The sequence below is a fragment of the Gavialis gangeticus genome, unplaced genomic scaffold (assembly GCF_001723915.1).
Source record: "Gavialis gangeticus isolate Ggan-Ray unplaced genomic scaffold, GavGan_comp1, whole genome shotgun sequence".
Classification (NCBI taxonomy): Eukaryota; Metazoa; Chordata; order Crocodylia; family Gavialidae; genus Gavialis; species Gavialis gangeticus.
Window position 1 is genome coordinate 141,204,625 of NW_017729022.1, and position 19,536 is coordinate 141,224,160.

General features: G+C 40.4%; 1 protein-coding gene across 1 annotated transcript in view; it reads left to right on the forward strand.

Annotated features, from left to right (window-relative positions):
• MACROD2 (MACRO domain containing 2) overlaps positions 1-19,536 on the forward strand; it is a 1,830,990-nt gene that overhangs the window by 1,247,368 nt on the left and 564,086 nt on the right. Inside the window, exon 7 of the mRNA XM_019516252.1 lies at positions 7,646-7,676. Within this exon, the coding sequence (XP_019371797.1) occupies positions 7,646-7,676 (31 nt within the window). The remainder of the gene's footprint in view (positions 1-7,645; positions 7,677-19,536) is intronic.

Sequence of the window (19,536 nt, forward strand, 5' to 3'; positions counted from 1 at the left end):
AATATTCTTGCCAGTGGCTGTGCAATGACATCAGCCAGTACCCTTGGATGGAGCTCATTTGGGCCTGCCAACTTAAACGCATCCAGTCCTTTCAAGTGACTCTGCACTATCTCAGAGTCAACGCTTGGTGGTCTGGCACCCTGCTGTTGTCTCTCTACGATCCCATTGTGAGACTTGTCTTGCCCCTTGTTTAGGAACACTGAGGCAAAGAACTCATTGAGGAGTTCAGCCTTGTCCCCCCTGTCTGTCACTAATTGCTTTTGCCTGTTCATTAGTGGTCCTATACTGCCCTGGGTCTTCCTTTTACTCCCTATATATCTGAAAAACAATTTTTTGTTATCCTTAACTTGGGATGCCATCCTCAGCTCCATGGTAGCTTAGGCAATATAGCTTTGCTCTATATTTTAATTATATGAGTTACGCTTGGAAAAGGTTAAGATGGAACCTGGGCTTGAAAGTCCATAAAAAATACTACCCAGAAAAGGGTGTTGAAGGATTTCAGTATTCCTGCAGCTTGGAGATGGCTGGTGCAGTCCTAGAATGTGAGTAGTGCTGCTTGGGTTGGAGATAAGAATGTGATGCCTAGAAAATGTAGTGCTTTGGAAGGGCTCAGTTGGAGACTTGGGGCATTTATAGATGTGCTTTGTCAGGCAGAGGGCGGGGAACTTTAATTTGCAAGCCAAGCTAATTAAAAGTGCCTGAGCATCCCATGTATCAGCATCCCCACGCTGAAAAAATGGTAGCAAGGAGGTTTGAACTAAAGCTCATTCAATGAGCTTTAGTTCAAAGTACCCCAACACCATTGTTTAGTGTGGGGATGCTGATACATGTGATGCTGGAGGCTGCTGGAGAGCACTAAATTTTGCACTAGATGTACAGCGCGTTGGAGTGGCTTCCCTGCATGTGCCTAAGTGCCTTAGAGAGCATATAATAAAGTTGGCTACTGAAGAGAAAAGCAAGGGAAATGCTGGCTGCCTCATCCTTGAAGGTGAACGACTGCATTTCAAGTAGGGAGCATCTCTCACACACGCCTGGATCAAGAAGGATAGATCTGAGAGAAATTGTCATAACTTTCTGAGCTGGAAGAGTTACTGATTTATTTTGCATGCAAATTAAGGCACTTTAAGAGATTGACAACATCTCTTTGAAACAATGTATCTTGCTCATATGATGTCATTATTTTTCTCAGGAATGGTTGTTCCCAGCAGTAACAGAATTGGGTAGTGCAAGGCACCAGAACTGAGAAAAGCTCACCCATGCTGTCGCTCTTCAAGCTTTTAGCATTTAGAAGCATAAGAAGTCCTAATTTGGAGTTTGCATTCAAAATTACAATGGTTAACACTCACTGATGGATGTATCCTGCATATATTTGTTTAATCCTCTTTTGAACCTTGTTAATGTAAAGTGCTAATTTCGACAACATCTAGTAGCAGCGTGTTCCAAAAGTTAGTTGCATACCGTATGGCAAAAGCTTTATTTTCTGAAATTTAAATTTATTTCCTAATAATTTCCTGATGTGTCCCCTAGTTCTGGTATTGTGAGAGCAGGGTAGTGGGACCCAGTTGGTTGGGTAATAGGAACAATAAGACTGAGTAAGGAAATGACAAGGGTACAAGGAGAGGGGAACTAGCTGAACAAGCAGATGTGAGGCCTGGATATATGATGTTTACTACAGAGTAATTCTCCTTTACTTCAGTGTTTCTCAACCTTTTAGACTCAAGGCAACCCTCGGTAGACTCAAAGCATCTCACAGAAAATGCCAGATTTTAGTATTTACTCATTTTTGGATTACAGAAAAATAATAGAGCAATTATTCTGTTTTAAAGACTTTTTAAGACAACAACAGGTCATAATGTTTTTAACATTATGGATTCTTATTTGAAGTCTTTGGGTTTCTCTTGTGAATTGTGTTTCCACACTTAAAAATCCTAACATCACATGGCACCCCACAGCAACATTTGAAAGGATCTTGGTTGAGAATCACTGCTTTACACCATGTAATAAATGAGACACAGGGTATACACTGGTGTTACTTATCTTAATTTGGCATACAGACACCATGGGGGAAAATATCTGTAACAATACACTGGTTTAAGTTACAATGGTATAGGAATCCTATGTCCTCATTTACCCTGGGATAGCAGCTAGCCAAATGCAAGCAGCTAGCTCCCCTACTTGTAATAGTGCCTAATGCAGTATTATTAGTTAGTGGGATAACTAGTCATCATGCCAGATACTGATGTAATTTGTATTAGCATTCAGAAAAAAAAGTAAAGTATAGTAGTGTGAATTTGATGCGTGTCTAACCCTTAAGGTGAGCAACCAGTCAGATGGGGAATGGGACAAACTAGTAAAAGGTAGACTGGTCAAAGGGCTGAGAATATTGGGAGAGAACTGGGGTTTGGGGGTTTGAGTATTGCACGGTAAATTTGACATATGGCCATACGTTGAATGATAGGAATATATATAACGTTAGTATGAAGATGAAGGTTATAAAGTATTTACTTCAATGTAAGATGAGTATTTTCCCCCAATCAACCTGGGGGAAAAAACTCCTTGTCTTACATTTGCATACAAGGAAACCTTGTTAAATACATAGTCTATCTACTGTAAAAAGCAGTATATGCTCAGTAATGGAAACCAGATATGAAGTTGATTAAATGCAGCCAACACTGAGCATGACTATTAAACATATGGCCCATAATGGGTAAATATATTGGGAACCTATTACAAGGTTATTGCAACCCATCTAAATAAGGTCTGTGAGAATGACTATTGCGCTCAGTCCCCTTCAGTGCCGGTTCTTTTTAAAGTCATAGTGAGCTACTACATTGAATATATTTCGACTACTACTTCACTCCCACAGCTTAGCAGTGCCTTTCTTTCCCATTTCCAGTGATTCCTGTTTATTCACCAGCCTTAAATGCCCAGAAAACGTCACAAAATGGGACATCAAGCAGTTCACTCAGAATCCTTCTGTTGCATTCTCTCTCAGCCTGTCACATATTATTAGTATAGGCCTGCTGTTCATGAAGTGGACCTGAACCAGGTTGCATATACATTTTTGGAGGATACCAGGAGTCGTGACAAGAACACCCAGTTCCACTCATGATTGTGGAGCTAATTAGCACATGGATCTTTTTCGGGAAGTATCTGGAGGACACCCACATACTTAGCAGTGCTGAACTGTGGGGTCATAGCTTGAAATGCTGTTAACTGCGCTGGGGCCCAGGCCAATGAATTATATTGTAAATCATGAGCCTTTTGGCTTTGGTCTAATATCATGCATAATTTGTACTATGTATGAGCTGGTACCAAGTGTTGCTTATGTAGTACCTGAGCTAAAACTTGCAGCAGTTTTGAAAAAGATAAAAATGCATCCATTCGGGTTGAACTAACTCTATAGGTACCCATAGTATAATTAGCCTATATGTGAATTATTTCAGGCATGTTTATTTCAAAGTCGGTCTTTTCAAATTTGTTCCTCTCTTTCATGTGCTCAGGGACAGCAGGGTCTGACAGTAAAGGGGTGTGTTTGGGGGTGAGGGGGCTTCAGGGAGAAGAAGTTGGGGCAGAGGGTAAAGGGCCCAACTTGCACCCCAGATTTATTTTCATTGCTGTAGCACTGGGATGGGGAAAATTTCAAGGCAGACTTCCAGTAATTAGATTCTATACCTGGAAAATTATAACAAATTTATACATTTTTCATACATAGAATTTAAGTATCATGGGGTGGGGGGAGAGGGTTTACCTTATATTCAGAGCGTCATCTTATATATGAGTAAATACAGTAAATTGTTCTCTACATCTATTAGGCTAGGACAAGAAGTAGCAGGCTTAAATTACAACAACGGAGAGTTAGGTTCGGTATCAGGAAAAATGTTTTCAGTGGAAGGAAAGTTGGTTGCTGAGGACAGTCATTACTGGAGGCATTTAGGAACAGGATGGACAGGTATCTTCCAGAAGTTGTTTAGGCATAGCCTATCTTGCCTTTGGAGGATGGGACTAGATACCTTGTGAGGTCCTTTTTATCCTTATTTTCTATGATTCTATGACTTCGATTCCAGTTTAAGTTCCTATTGATTATTTCTGCAGTGGTGATGGTAGGCTTCAGTTTGTAGCATGCATAATCTCAGACAACACATCAGCCTGTTTCTGACAACATAAGATACAATACTTTTCTGTACAAAGTAGAATAGTTATGTAGTCATTCACAAAGGATCTAAACTAAAAAGGGAACTGTAGGTTAGTTACCCCAGGAGTCAGAACTTATCTGCATATTACTAATTTGCTATTTAACTTTAAAGAGCCAGAGGGTATTTGAAGGTACTAGTACATCTCAATAGTTCACTTTTGGCACACATGCTTGCAAATGTTTGTCTGTAATTCCCAGTCTCAGTGCTGAATTATGGTTTAGACAGTGGATACCACAAGGCTGCCCCTGTTCCTCAGCTTCTCATCCATCGTGTCCAATGTGCTGGGACATGTGATAGGTGAGCTTGTATTCCACCTGTCACAGTCTTACTCAAGATGAATGCACATTTTTGATTCACCTTGCACATAAACCCCTTGATTTATGTGTGGCTTTACTATTTCTTTGCTGTTTACATCCCTCCATCTCTAATTGCTGTTGCTATGGTACATCATTGTTATAAAACTTTAGTTATGCATCACAGTTCAATTGATGGGATAGAGGGTCCTGTTGAATATGTGGATTTTTGCTTTATATATTTACGTGTTTATCTGTTTCTCCTGAAAGCAAATCTATGACATTTCTTCCTCTTTGCTAAGGTTTTGGGGGGTTTTTTATGTAATATACATTGAAATTCCTTGAGCTGCACACAACTCTGAAAGCCAGAAGAATGGTCGGGGGGGGAATGGGAAGGGGAGGAAGGGTTAATACTAAATCTTTTGTTTATATGTAAAATTGTTCCTGGGGAAAACAAATTGTTGGCAACAGTGGATGTCTATGGCTTACAGGAACAACATGCTGCAAAAGTCCCAGATGTTTTGATAATAGTATATTTGTAAGAGAAGAAAATGGGATGGCTGAAGTCCACAAGCCAGTCACCTGCTTCCTGAAATCAAACACTAATCATGATTAATTTAATTTCCTCTCTGAATTTTTAGAGAATAGTAGTGTTGAGCTCATCTATATATTAATATTAATATATATTATTTAATATTATTAATTATTTAATATTATATTATATTATATTATTTAATATTATTTAATATTAATATATATTAATATATTAAGTATAATTAATATTATATTATGTTATTTAATATAATTATTTAATACTATTTAATATCAATATATAAATACATTAATTAACATTAATTAATTAATATTAGCATTGATTAATTGATTAATAGTAACATTAATTAATTAATTAATATTAATTATTAATTATCAATATTGATTAATTAACTAATTTATATTAATTAATATTATGTTATAGTGATATTGGTGTTATTAGTATTAATATTATTAATATATTAATATATTAATGGTAGTGTTGAGCTCATCTATATATTAAGGGGCCATCAACCCAGATGATTAATACAGATTGTTTTTTTTATAACAATTCTAGATTATGATTTTAGATCATTGGTAAACATTTGCTAAAGTTCCTTTTTTATCTTGAGTTTCTGCTGAAAGATATCATGGTAACCACAAGTTTTTATGTGACCCTCTCAGCTATACTGTTGGTCCAGCAAAAAAAAAAAAAAAATCACCCACAAAATCCTGCATTTTTCTGGACCATCATGGCTACATCGTCTAAACATTTTGCTAATTCTTTCACTTTTGTAATCACTAGAGATTATAAAAAAGACTAGATAAACTACATCCATTTGTTCCTTGGAGCAATATACCTATGAGATGTGAGATCATAACATTGTTTTGGGGGCACTTTCATTACTTTTAGTTAAGATGGGTCTTTTGGTGATTTCAGCCCAATATCATAGAATCTTTTATCACAATCTCTTACCTAACTACAATCATCTTCTTAGTAGCTTCCCCCTTGCATTATTCCATAGATAATAGATGTCTACTTTTATTTTTATCATCCAACCCAGTTTTCTGGAGGCGAAGGTGCTTTTTTTCTTATGGTAAATAAAATACCATAAGTCTGGCCGGAATCTGGTATTCTGCCCTTCCCTTGTCTTGCAGCCACTACAAAGTGTATGCATCTGGCAGTGATTGTTCTGCTAATCCATCCTGTCTACCTGCTGGTTTTGGGGTCCTTCTTCCCTGTGAATATTTGGATGGTTTGATTCTAGTGCTGCTTATAGTTTCCTTAATTGACAAAAGTGAACCTAAAACAATGTGGTGTCAGGTTCATTGCTGCGCATTTCTAAATAACATGCTTAAGACTAGCTAGAGTGCTGTTAGCATTACTTTACTTCTCACTGGGTATGTCAACACATGCTATTAAGGTGAAGCAATATATTCTAGTACTTAGTGCAACAGAATTGATTGCTACTGGGTGCTGTGTTTACATGTGCACCTGGCACCAGAGCATGTGAAGCTGGGTTGGAGCACCTGGCTAGCAAGGGACCCAGGGGATCAGTCTGCCAGCCTGGGGTTGCTCCAACCCGGCTCAGTGTGCTGCAATGGGGCTGGCTGGGGCACGAGAGTGCTCCATCCAGTGTGGGGCTAGCTTCTGCACTGAAGCACCCTCATGCCTCAGCCAGCCCCATCAGTGTCTACATGTGCGGTGTTACAGAGTTAAAAACTCCACAGGAGGGTAGTACTTGTATTTACAAGTACTGCCCTCCTGCAGAGTTAATTAGTTTCCTGTGGCTGAATAGGGGTACAGGTATAGATGCGAGACATTTACTGAGGAGCTGATTAGTCTACTCCGTAGTAAACATTTAGTGTAGATGTGCCCATTGGATGCATCTACATGTATCGTGATTTCAAAGCATTAGACTCTGGAGCAGTTTGAGCTGAAATAAACTACTCCCAGGCACAGCATCTACATGTGCACCCAGGACTGCAGCAATGTGAGCTGGAGTGGAACGGTTTATGCCAGAGCCGCTCCTGCCCTGCTCGGCCCAGGCTGGCAGGGAGCATAGGGGATCAGGTCAGGCTCTGGGTGGTGGCATCAGGCAGCAGAGGGGCTGCCTGGGGAATGAGGGTGCTGAAAGTACAGAGCTGTGTGGCTAGGTGGCAGGCAGGAGTCTGGCTGCCAGCTGCCTGGGCACAATGTATGCCCGCAGTCAGTGTCTACATGTGCACTTAATCACAGTTAATTACCCCACAGTAAGATAGTATTGTCCTCAGCAGTACTATTTTATGGTGGTATTGATTAGTTTACTGCAGCCTAACAGCATCACACATGTAGACAGTAATGCTTTACTTCACAGCTAATTAGTCTTCTCACAGTTAAGCATGTAAGTAGATGCAGCCACTGAGGAGAAAGCTAGCATTAGCAGTGACAACAATGACCATCCATAGGTTGCGTTTCTCAGTTCCTACAGTGTGTATGAAAATATTGATCTCTGGTATAGTTCTTTTGTCCAGACTTGGAAATTGCATCTTGTAATGGTAATAAGTAGGCATTTAAAATATTCTTAGTTTTGATAAGCATTTGAAAAACAAAAATCCGCTTATTTATTTGTTTGTGTTTTACAGGCATTCCCCTGTATTTCGACAGGAATTTATGGTAAGATGGATTTATTTTATGTTACTATTTAAGAAGTTTTCCCCTCAAAGAATCTGTGGGTCAGTGTTGCTTAAACCTAGATGTTTCTTTGTGTTTTTGCAGATTATTCCCCATTTTGGCTAGTGCATGAGTTTGTATTTATATTGTTGCAACATAGCCCAAAAGCTTTGACCATGACTGGGATCTTGTGAGGTCTGTGATCCAAAGAATTTATAAGCTGAAGCCCTAGTCTTGCACACATTTATTGAAATTTTACATATCTACGACTAGAAACAGACTGAACTAGGTACAGGCAAGTGTTTTTAGAATAGTAGTCTAAGGACATAAAAATACTAAGACAGGAGAAACAGGATAAGTTCAGGAGTGGCCAACGAATGGCATGGGTACTACAAGTGGCATGGGCAGCCTTCATGTTTGACACATAGCAGTTCAGAGAGGGAGCAGAAGGCAGATTAGCAGGTTGGGCAGGGAGCAGAAAACAGAGCAGCAAATTACCCAGGGAGCAAAGGGCAAGGTATAGAAAGCAGAGCAGGAGATCAGGTAGGGAAAGGGGATGAGAGTGGTACCTGGGGAAGGCCCAAGGCTTATTTTGTGGCATGCCTGCCAAGAAGGTTGGCTCCCACTAGTATAAAACATGAAGGCAAAATGGCCAAGAAGATATGAGACAGAGTTAGCCATGTTAGTTTGATGTAAGGCAGAAAGTAGGGTAGAGACTAGTTTCAGAATGTAGTTTCATGTATAAAAAGCAGGAGAGAAAAACATGGAGATTCATATGGGTGGAGCAGGTGTTTTGCCAGGGAATACATTTCAAATCTTGTAAATTGCTTTTTTTTTTAGTCCTTCTAAATTCATGCTGTAAGATAATGTTTTGGGTTATTTTTATGTTAACTTAAGAGTATCAGAGAAGCTAACTTTGCAGCAAATTTTAAGAAAATCAATTAGGAAACAGGCACCACCATAATAAGTGTTTTCTGCTATGTTTGTGCAAACGTAAAACGTATTAAATTGCAATTGTTTTGCCCCTTTAAAACTTGCAGCTTTTTTGACAGTTTAGGACTAATTAGTGCACTATTATGGAGGATAAATGTATTCAGAAGCATGATTTAATTGTGTGGTTTTTATTTTATTTTTTTGGTAAAAGAAAAAGGTAATTTTTTTTATTCCATGCCACCATCTGCATAATACAGAGCAAACTTTTTCTGGGCTGATTGTTGTGAAGGTGGTTAGGCAGAATCAGATTTCAGCTTAGAGCCGAATTGCCCTTAATGCTTTTCTTTTTCTCTTCCAAACTACATTAGTGCTGCTTCATGAGAAGATACGGTTACGGTTTAGAAACATAAGAAATCACTAGATATAGATCTGGATCCAGATAAAGCTTAGTCTTAGTAACCAAACCCCTGGTTTTCAAGCGACAGTCCATACTGATTTTCAGGCATGCATTTTGGATAATGTTCACCTTTTCTTCCTTAAATCTTAACATGGATACTTTTTTGTTATTAGTTTATGAAAACAGGCCAGCTATGATGCATATGTATGAGATTTAGTAGGAAATGAAATGCACAAACAATTACAGTTCATTTTATAAGAGGTGGTGTAGTTAATAGAAAATAAACCTAGCAGGCAAGAAATCTGGTTCCCTCCAAATCAGTGAGAGGAAGTTACAAAGCATCTCCAGATGGAACGTTAAATACCCTTTTTCCCCAGTAATGAGTGCTTTTGGAGATGCTCATTGATTTTTATCTGGCATCCTAAGACACACAGTTCAAGCATTATGTAGTGTAGCAGATGTAATTTTCATATTTATTTGTCATTGTCACTGGTGTATAAGGTAGCAAGCATATTTACCGAGACTGTTTGAGGTTTTTCAAAGGATTGTTTCCCCACCCCCCACTACAAAAGGCTGTCAGTGTTCAACCCCCTGTAGCAGGGCCTGGCCCTAAGGCCAGCTGTGCTGCCCCCAGTAGTCAAACATCTGCTGGCCCACTCCGGCTCCTCAGAGTACCCTTCCTTTTCTACCTAGCCTGTCATGCCTCAATGGAGTTTATAGTATTGTGGAAGACTGTCCCAGAGCCTTGAAGTGAGCCTTTGTCCCTCAGCTGTCTTATGCTTCACATGCCCAGCAGGCACTAGTTTTGCCCTTAAACACTGAATTGCCTTAGGGGCCTCCCCCATAGCCACACCAATGGCTTGTGGGTGTCACTCAGTATCAATTTGGAGGGGACATGACACTTGACCCCTCAGACCTCCAACCTTCCAGCCTTGTCCCTCTTACTCTGGCCGTGCCCCTCAGTTGAGGTCCACAGCCCTGGACCTTGGTTCCTGGGCTCCAGCCCTGGTCTCAACCTCTTGGGCTGTGGGCCCCTCGGTCCTTTGGTCTCACTGTTTCAAAGTTCAGCCTCTCTTGCCCTCTTGGATTCTGGTTTTGCCCTCTCAGGCTTTGGGCTCCATGGCCCTTTCTCTTATGACAGCTCCCTGGGGTCTCTGACCTAGGTAAGGCAGCTCTTGGTCTGCCCAACTCCCCATGGGTCTCTGACCCAGGCAAATTTCTAAGGTAGGTGCTCTTTTGGCTCCCTGTCACACTCCCTAGCTAAGCTGCTTCTTTGCTTTATAATACATGCCTTCCAATTTTCAATTAAAAGCAAGAACAATTGTTTTCCAAAACACATATGTATCCTAACTGCATGCCCTGACTCTCATACAAGACCATCAAAAGGAAAGCAGGTAAGAGTATTTCTTTGTGTCAGATCTGAAATTTGAACAATGTTATCAAGGTGTGACAGGAGCTAGTGTAGTGTGGCATACATTTGTGGACCAAGGCCACTCACAGCACACACCAGTATACTTTTCTTTTCCTATAGTTTGTCAGTTTCTGTCTTGTTCATTGCTAACACATCTCTCTGGAAATTTTCATTGTCCAGGAAAGCAAAGGAACTCATTCAGGTAACTTAGTTGAATAATATCACTTCCCATCTCATAAACTTATTTCTGAGCTGTCATAACAATAAAGATTTTCTCTAGATTATTTGTGAACTTCCTTGTCTACTAATATAGTTGAGGCAAACCTTTGCACAGGTTCATTAGAGGGTTGCTTCGGAATACTCTTTTCTCCTTAGAAAGAAATAGGGAAGAAGCAAGCAAGCCGCCTACTGAGTTTCTGGGCAAAAGCAGATCCCTTTTCATGAGAAAACATTTGATGCAGAAAAAGTCCTTCTTCATCCCAAAACATACTCCCTGTGCTGCAGCACCAGCCCTTTAAAATGCTGAAGGTACCTACATGAACAAGCTAGAGCCCTGAGAAGGCCAGAGGCAGTTGCCATTAAGGCACCATGCCAAGAGTCAAAAGGAAGACTCTGCTTTTCATGTGTTTCTATTTAAAGAGCTCTGGCAACAGTTTCCCTCCTGGGGGAATCTTTGCCTTTCAAGTCAGATGCTTTCAAACAAGGGATTCAAATGTTTAAAAATCAGGTAGAAAAGGCCTGATACTGATTTCATGTAAGTATGTTTGAAAGAGATAAGAATCAGGCCTAAAGGCTGGCTAAATAAAAACTGCATTACCTCCTCCTTAGAAATCTGTGTAATCTCTGATGTGGTGATAAACTGATGATCAGTCCAAGAAATAAAAACCAGAAAAAGCAGAGTAGAGACTCATCCCTCCCTGTATCTTTCTGAGATACTCTAGTCAATTGCAGTATGATTTTAACAGGTGCTTTCCTTATGGCAGAAATATTTGAATTCAGAATCAAAAGTCCTGTGGAAGAAATCCAAAGGTTTGAGTCAGTTTAGTATTACGAATTGCCAGCTAATGAAGTATTTAGCACTAGTGCCCTACTGTTTTCATGTCATCTTCAAAAACAATGGTCTTCTAGATACACTGTACTTAAATTACATTTTGAAGCCAGTAAATGATTCTGATATAATTTCTCCTCTTTAAGGATCAGATGGTGTTTCTCCTTTTTCTTTTTCTACAGAAAAGTTAGTACCAGTTTGAAAATCAAATCAAAGAAAAGCCCTTCTGAGAATAAATTTAGAGAGACATTTTATGTGCTGCAGTAGAAAAAAATGACATTTTGGTTAAAAGAATTGTATTGTATCAGAAGTTTATGTTGTTACCCAGAGTGGGTGCATCTACATGTGTGCTTTACTGCAAAGCTGACTAATTAGCTCTGCAGTAAAGCATCATCGTCTACACATCTGCCCTTATTACAGCACAGTAAATTAATTAACTCTGCTGTGGGATAGTACTGTCCGAGACAAGCACTATTCTACGGCGGAGTAATTACATACACTGAAACACGCACATTAACAGTGACCGAGCTGGCTGTGGCACATGGGTGCTAGTGTGGGGCTGCTAGCTAGCCCCGTGCTGTAGCACTCTTGTGGCCCAGCCAGCCTCCCTGTAGCTCACTGAGCCAGGTCAGAGCAGCCCCAGGCTGGCAGGCTGACCCCCACCTCCTCCGCAGACTTCCTGCCAGCTGGGGCTGCTCCAGCCTGGCTTAATGGGCTGCAGTCCTGAGTGCACATCTAAACACTGTGCCCAGGAGAAATAAACTCTGGTGTGAATTGTGCCAGAGTTTATTACTATGTGCTAATTGCACGTATAGAGGCACCCACTGTGAACAAAAATCAGCATTAAAAAAATCTACTGTATGCATAATTATCACATTGTGATATGTGAGATGCTGTCAAAGGAAAACTCTTAGGAATTTTCCCAGAAAAATCATCTTTGAATGCAGATTGAGTACTGAATATTTTATGTCTATTTTTTTTTAGTAATAGTATGTCTGTTAAAACAGAAAGATAGCAGGGGTCATAGATTCCATGATTTCCATCTCTTTTAAAAAGCATGCAAGATTTCTCATGCTCTTCCCAAGCTTTTTGGGGGCTAAGAGCAGGAGGCTAAGAGCATTTGTGATGGTAAGCAATCAAAGCAATATCACTGGGCACCATCACAGTTGTTAAATTGAAACAGAGGCTGCATACATGGGTGAGGAGGTAGGTATTTTACATATCATGAATTCATACCAGTTCACAGATCCTATGGAAGAAGTTTTAAGGATATTATCTATCTATGCCAATGATCTCAGCCAAGATGCCACAGCACATTGGGGTCCTGTGAGATACTTTTAAGGTTGCCATGGGGTGCCATGCAATATTAGCACTGCTAGCTATGCAAACAAACAGCTATATATGATTCACAAGATAAACCCAAGTAGAAATCCAGATTGTCTAAAACATTCTGCCCTGTGGTGGTCTTTCTGAGTTCTTTGCAATAGAAGAATTGCTCTATTATTTTTCCATAGTGAAGAAATAAGTGAAACCTAAGAGCTGACACTTTCTGATGGGTGCCTTGAGTCTAAGAAGATTGAGGACCACTGATCTATATTGTCCTACTGATACATATCTCACTGCCTTATTAAAATACTATTTCTTGAGGCATCTCTTGCTAGAGACTTAGTTTGCTGTGCTGCATTACAGCAAGGTAAAAAAAATATTTTAATATTGATTAAAGAATAAAGAAGAGGGGGGAAAATCCACACGGAGACCTCATTTTAACAGACTCCTTCCCTCTTCTCCTCTTCCATCTGTCTCTAGATAGCAGTGATACTGTATTGAATCTTAATCCTTGCTTGGACTGTCTCTAAAATACTATCAAATGTCCACTTTGAGGGATGAAAAGAGTGGTAGCTCATTAGTTTTTGTTGCTAGTGTTTCTTTTCTAAGATGGACAGGACAAATGTGTATACGAGGGAAAGAGAGATAAAGAGCAAAATCTGCAGAATATGTCTGATGCTTATACATTGATTGGTGGAAATGCATAGGCACAGTACATATTATGTACCCTTATTAGCCACTTGGAAGCAAGACACACTGTAAAAGTTTGTTTTTAGCATCCTTTTCTGGTTATAGCAAATTCTGCAAAGTTAGATTTGTTCTGTATGGCTAAGCCAGATTCTGTCAGTCAGAAGGCAAAGAGAGGGAAGAGACTAAGGTGCAATAGGTGTATCAGTGATGGAATGGCAATAAGAGCTTATATTTTTATCTGAAGAATTGCTCAGGACAGACTTAAAGAGATGGAGATGAAGATGTTAGTTCATTCCTTTGTTGCATTTTGTGTGGTAGACACGGTCAGTTTCAGAATCAGGAAGAAAAAGAAGCCCTAACAGAATAGTGGTAACTTCTTGGGTCAGTATGTGCTAATAGGATTGGTTATGGTGATGGCTGTGAATGTCTCAGAGCCCCAGGGACTCTTGGGAGCACCTGGGAAAGGAGAAATGAGAAAGAATGGTAGTGCTGCATTCACCCTAACCACAGTGTTATAAGGCTGTGCAACCTCATTGTGGGTCAAAAAAAGATAAAGCAGATCACAGAACTACGCTGAAATGAAAAGGAATAAAGTAATCCAGCAATCTCTCCATCTCAGCTAGAGAAACCTACAAGCTCCACTGAACTATTGGCAGAACAGGCAGAGGAGAGTCTTCAAATACACAGAGGGCACAGAGGCAACTTACAATACGTATCCAAAGAAAAGCATTTCCAATAGACCATGTAAAAATGCTTCCTTGTAAGAAGATACATTTATTACTAAGCCATTTTATAACCTAACCAAAATCTCCACTATACCTTAATCCTCAAATTCTCACTCCAGACAATCTCAATACATGGCATTTTTTACTCTACTGTGTCACTTTGTTCACCAGCAATTTTATGTAAGACTTGTAAAAGTTAAAATAATATTTTGACACTACCTACACTTCTTTGAATAATGCAATATTCAACCAAGAGTAAGGTTTACTTATTTGTTTACAGCTGATATAAGGATGACTGGGATAAGAGTCTGAAATTATTTTAATTTCATTTCATTGGTTAACTTTTAATTGAAATTGTAATCAATATTCATGAAGACCACATGATGGTGATTGTAATATGCAAATAATTCTGTAGATCTACTTAGCATTTATTTAGGAATCTGTACCGTGCATTACTTAGCAGGGATCTTATTTCTGACAGCAGGGAGTCCATGTTACTAATTGTTCTCTTCTCACCCCCTATGCTCTTTGGAATATCTTTTAAATACTCAAAAATTACCAGAGAAGATTAACTGATTATCTCTCAGCATTCTAAACCCAGTATTCAAATGACATACTTAGCAAAGACAAACTCTGACTTGATTCCAAAAGGGATGCAAAGCTTTAGGTGCTGATTTTGATTTGGAGGGGATTCAGCCCAATTCAGCAGCTGAATCTCCGAATCTGAATCAACCTGGAAGACCAATAAAAAGTTCTGAATTGATTTGGAGATTCGGGCAGTCCTTGGTTGCCACTGCAGGGAGCTGGACCCAGACTTTGTGCCGGTAAGTAGGGGGCAAGACAGGGGGCTGGAGGAGGGGGCAGGGGACTTTAGGGGGACCCTCAACAGGCCCTATCCCCTGCCTGCTCCCCCAGCCTCCCTGAGCTCCCGCCAAACCCAACCCGCTCTCCCAGCCCCATCAATGGCAGCCCCACTCAGCCCCAGTGTCCTGGCTCTTTGAAAAAACAAAAAACAACGCATACTCACTGGCTGCTGCAGAAGCCACTGGGGCTTCTGGGGGCTTGTGGCAGAGCCCCCCATGCAGCACGGGGTGTTGGGGGGCAGTGGGGATCACCCCCTGCCTGCCAGCAGCCAGTGAGTGTGGGGCTTTAAAAAATAAAATTAAAAAAGTGCCAGGATGCTGGGGCTGGGTAGGGCAGCCATTGGATGGGTTGGGAGAGTGGATGGGATATGGGGGCTCATGGCAGAGCCCCCCCATGCAGCGTGGGGTAGTGGGGTGCACTGGAGATTGCCTCCCCCACCTGGCAGCAGCTGGTGAATGCAGGACTTTTTTTTTTTAAAGAGCTGGGATGCAGGGGCTGGGTGGGGAAGCCATTGATGGGGCTGTGAAAGCGTGTAGGGGATGGGACCTGTTTGATTTGGAGATTCGGCCAATTCAGTGGCAGCCAAATCTCCAAATCAGACTCACCAAATCGATTTGAGACAGTGATTCGAATCACCAGTTGGCTGAATCTGACTCCAAAGTGAATACTGGCCACTTTGCACAGGCCTGATACTTACTGTCCTTTATATTTTAATGGGAATTGACTTCAGCTTGGGGTACCATGAGCACTGTCTGTTCTTTAAATACCTGGTGTTTAACACACTGCTTTTTTTCCTTGCTCTCCTAGGCTAGGGACAGACATTACACATAAACCGGTTTAAGTGATCAGAAACTGGTTTAAGCCTGTAACAGAACAGGTGTTCAGTGTACATAAACCAGTTTGAAAATTGCTGAAACCAGTTTGAGATAAACCTGGTTGAATGTAGTATCAGACTTAACTGATTTTGGTCAAACCAGTTTATGCAATGTCTTTCCCAGCCCCCTTGCTGGTTTAAGTTAAACCAGACACTCCCAGCATCCTGGCATGCTCTCTGGCTGGGCGGGACTCTTCGCTTCATGGCAGAGCTGGCCCCACCCCTCTGCTCCCTGGCTGGAGCTCCAGCAGAGACTTGCAGACTGCTTCCCTCCTTTCTGGTCACCACTCCTTCCTAAGCAGGAATTCCCCACTCCCCTCTGCTTTGCTGAGAGGTGTCTGTGTATTAGCTAGCAGATCAAATGCTGGCTCCAGTGACAAAGGCAGAATCAGCTGGTAATGTCCTTCTTGTTTTCTTAATGGGGTGATAAACACTGAGTTAGGGGTAATAAACACTGTGTTATCAATTCCCTGCTGGGCTAATTAGAGCATCCTGTTGGGGCCTGGCTATGCCCAACCTCAGCTCAACATTGTGGAAGGGAAGGGAGAGCTGCTGTAGCACCCTTCTGGTTTCTAGCCTGAGCCACTGGAGGCATGTGACTGCATTTCTGGAATGAAAAGGGAATGTCTAGCCACCTCAAATCAGTTCAAGCTTTTCAGGCTAAATTAACTTGCAAAGATTCAATCAATTCAGGCTCAGGCTTTTTGAATGGCTGTCCCTAGTCCTAGAGAACAAATTTTAACCTTCATCAGAGCTTTACTTCATGACATATCTCTTTAAATATCCTAGAGTTTAGGTTAATGAATTTTGAGATTCTCCTCTCCTTTCTACCCTCACCTCATCCTTTCTGTCTAGCAAGAGTACCTCTGTGGGTATTGCAGTAGATGACAAAAGACAGAGCAAAGCAGAAGCAAAGGAAAGAAGCTGGTGATGTCTAGCTGGCTTGGTACAACAGCTTGTTTTTTTTTTTCCCCCTTTTTATTAAACCTCACTGGCTCTTAATTAATATTTTGCATATAGTAGCTTATCTGCTTCCATCTCCCCTGCACATGCCTTAATCTGGCAGCTGTCATTTCCAGTACCACTGATGGCTTTGCTGTGTAAGGAAGATTTTTTTTTTCTGTCCTCCTGCTTTTAGTTAGCTTTGGCCTCTAGTTTAGGCAGCTTAGGCAGGCTTTCTTCCTTACTTCAACTGGTTTTGCCATGAAGCCTCTGAACAACTGGAGAATCAGTTGGGGGAAAGCCACACTGCCTAACCAGCTAGCTCTCTGCAGACCTCTACTCAGTGGTGTGCAAATCCACAAAGAGACCATGGCTTGAAAAACAGATGCTCTAAATTATGACTTTTTTCATGCTCTCCCTTCCAGACCTGTTTCTGAAGGAAAGCTGTTCTACAGGGTTCAATATAGCTGGAAAGACCTGCAGTATCCGAAGAAGAACATGCTCTGGGTGTCATTACAGTCCAGATTTTGACCACCTCAGGCATTGGCTTTGAGTGTTTCTGTTCTTCCTGTCCTAAGATTAAGAAATACTACCGTCTCTGTAATGAAAGTCAATGCTGTAATACAGTAAACTCCCATTTGAATAGAGCTCACTTTTTTTTTTCATCATGTCTTATCTTATTTCTGTCTTATAGTTTCAGCCAGAGGTTGCTATCAGGATGGGAGCTGTTTAGACCCAAGTGTACAGATATGGTCCTCGTCCTGAAGAAGTTAATATGAACATGATATGCACACTATAAAATCATCTTCTGAACAGCTAGCTAAATTGTTTTCACTCCACCTCAGTATCAAAACAAATTTCTCTTTGACAGTCCTGCAAAATTAAATGTCTCCAAAACTGAACATATAGCCCAGTTTCAAGAAGTGCTAAGCTCTCTCAGCCCCCACAGACTTCAACAAGGTTGGAGCATCTTATAGCAGCACTGAACCAGCAGCTCTGGAAAAGCATCTCCTGTGTTCTAAACTAAGTCATGCATTTACATTTTATGAAATGTCAGGACTTGACAGGACTCAGGGAGCAAATTTGTGTCTGAGGAACCTTAGCAACAAGATCAAAGATTAATAAGTATGTTCAGAATTCTAAATTAATATAGGTACTCTGCTATTTCTAGCTACTCATTTCCTAAATATATATATTTATCTCAACAAGCTTTGTATTCAGAGCCAAAGGCAAACATGTACCCATATTGTAGCACTTTAAAGCATTCCCTGCATTAGTAAGAGATGGCAGTTTATGTTATTTCTTCAGAGATATAGAATGAAATTTCATAACATACTATCTCAAAATGTCTTATATGTAAAGGGATAAAATTTGGGCTGTCTCACAGTATTTTTTCATCACTTTTCTGAGTAAATCTTGTGCAATAATTTATTGATTATGCTAAAATTTTCTTCATGGCTTCCCATTTTGATTGAACTGAATGTTTGCTATGCAGTAGACATTGCCATTGAGCTTTAAATGCATTGTTAAAAGAAATACTGTTTGATCAGTACTTTCAGTCAGGTTTCCTGATGCAAGTGAGACTGCTGAAAGGAGGAACCTTACACAAATGTAAACCAAGTAAAGAAGTTAAAGGTACAATCTCAGCAGCCAGAAAGTGACTTAAATGGAGCTGCCTTTGGTACAGAACTTGCAGCAGAGCTAAAATGTTGGAATAGCAGAGAATTAATTTCCACATGCATCTGTGGGATAATTACTCTCATAAGTCGTCTTAGTTATACATCACAAATTTTGTATACCCCAGCCAGGGAGAAAAAAAAAGATTGTAATCACTGCCTAAAGTATGATTTCTAATCCTAGATCCTCAGCCACAATCATTTTAATCCTGAACAAATATTTTGTGTGATACTTGCCAGTAAAACATATATAAGTGCATTCATTTGTTATTTTTACATGTCACGCATGGTTTAAAAACTGATTCTGTAAAATAATTTATTCTCTTCATCTGCTTGTGTTTCCTTAAATAGCTTTAAAAACTTTATAACACTGAATACTATAGAAAATATTATTTGTAGCTGGGCTATAACAATTAGCTTTGCCTGAGGGACACAAACATTACTACTTTTTTAGCCCCTATGCAGGGTAGGTCTCTTGAGAAAGTAACTTCTTTATTCTCTTTCCTTTGTTCTGCTTCACACCCATGTGATAGTCCATAATTAGGATTAATTCGTCCCTGTTACTCACAAACAAGGAAGAACTGATGGGGGATGTAGAAGTGGATGGCAAGTTGGGCAGCAGTGACACCAAGATGATTGAGTTCAGGGTCCTGACAAAAGGAAGAAAGAAGAGCAGCAGACTATGGACCTGGACTTCAGAAAAGCAGACTTTGACTCCCTTGGGGAACTGATGGGCAGGATCCCCTGGGTGGGCTTTTTAAAGAGGCTGAGGGGGAAAGAAGTCCAGGAAAGCTGGTTGCATTTTAAAGAAACCTTACTGAGGGCTCAGGAACAAACCATCCTGATGTGCAAGAAGAATAGCAAATGTGGCAAACAACCAGGTTGGCTTCGCAGAGAACTCTTCAGTGAGCTTAAACACAAAAAGGAAGATTACAAGAAGTGGAAACTTGGACAAACAACTTGGGAGGAGTATAAGA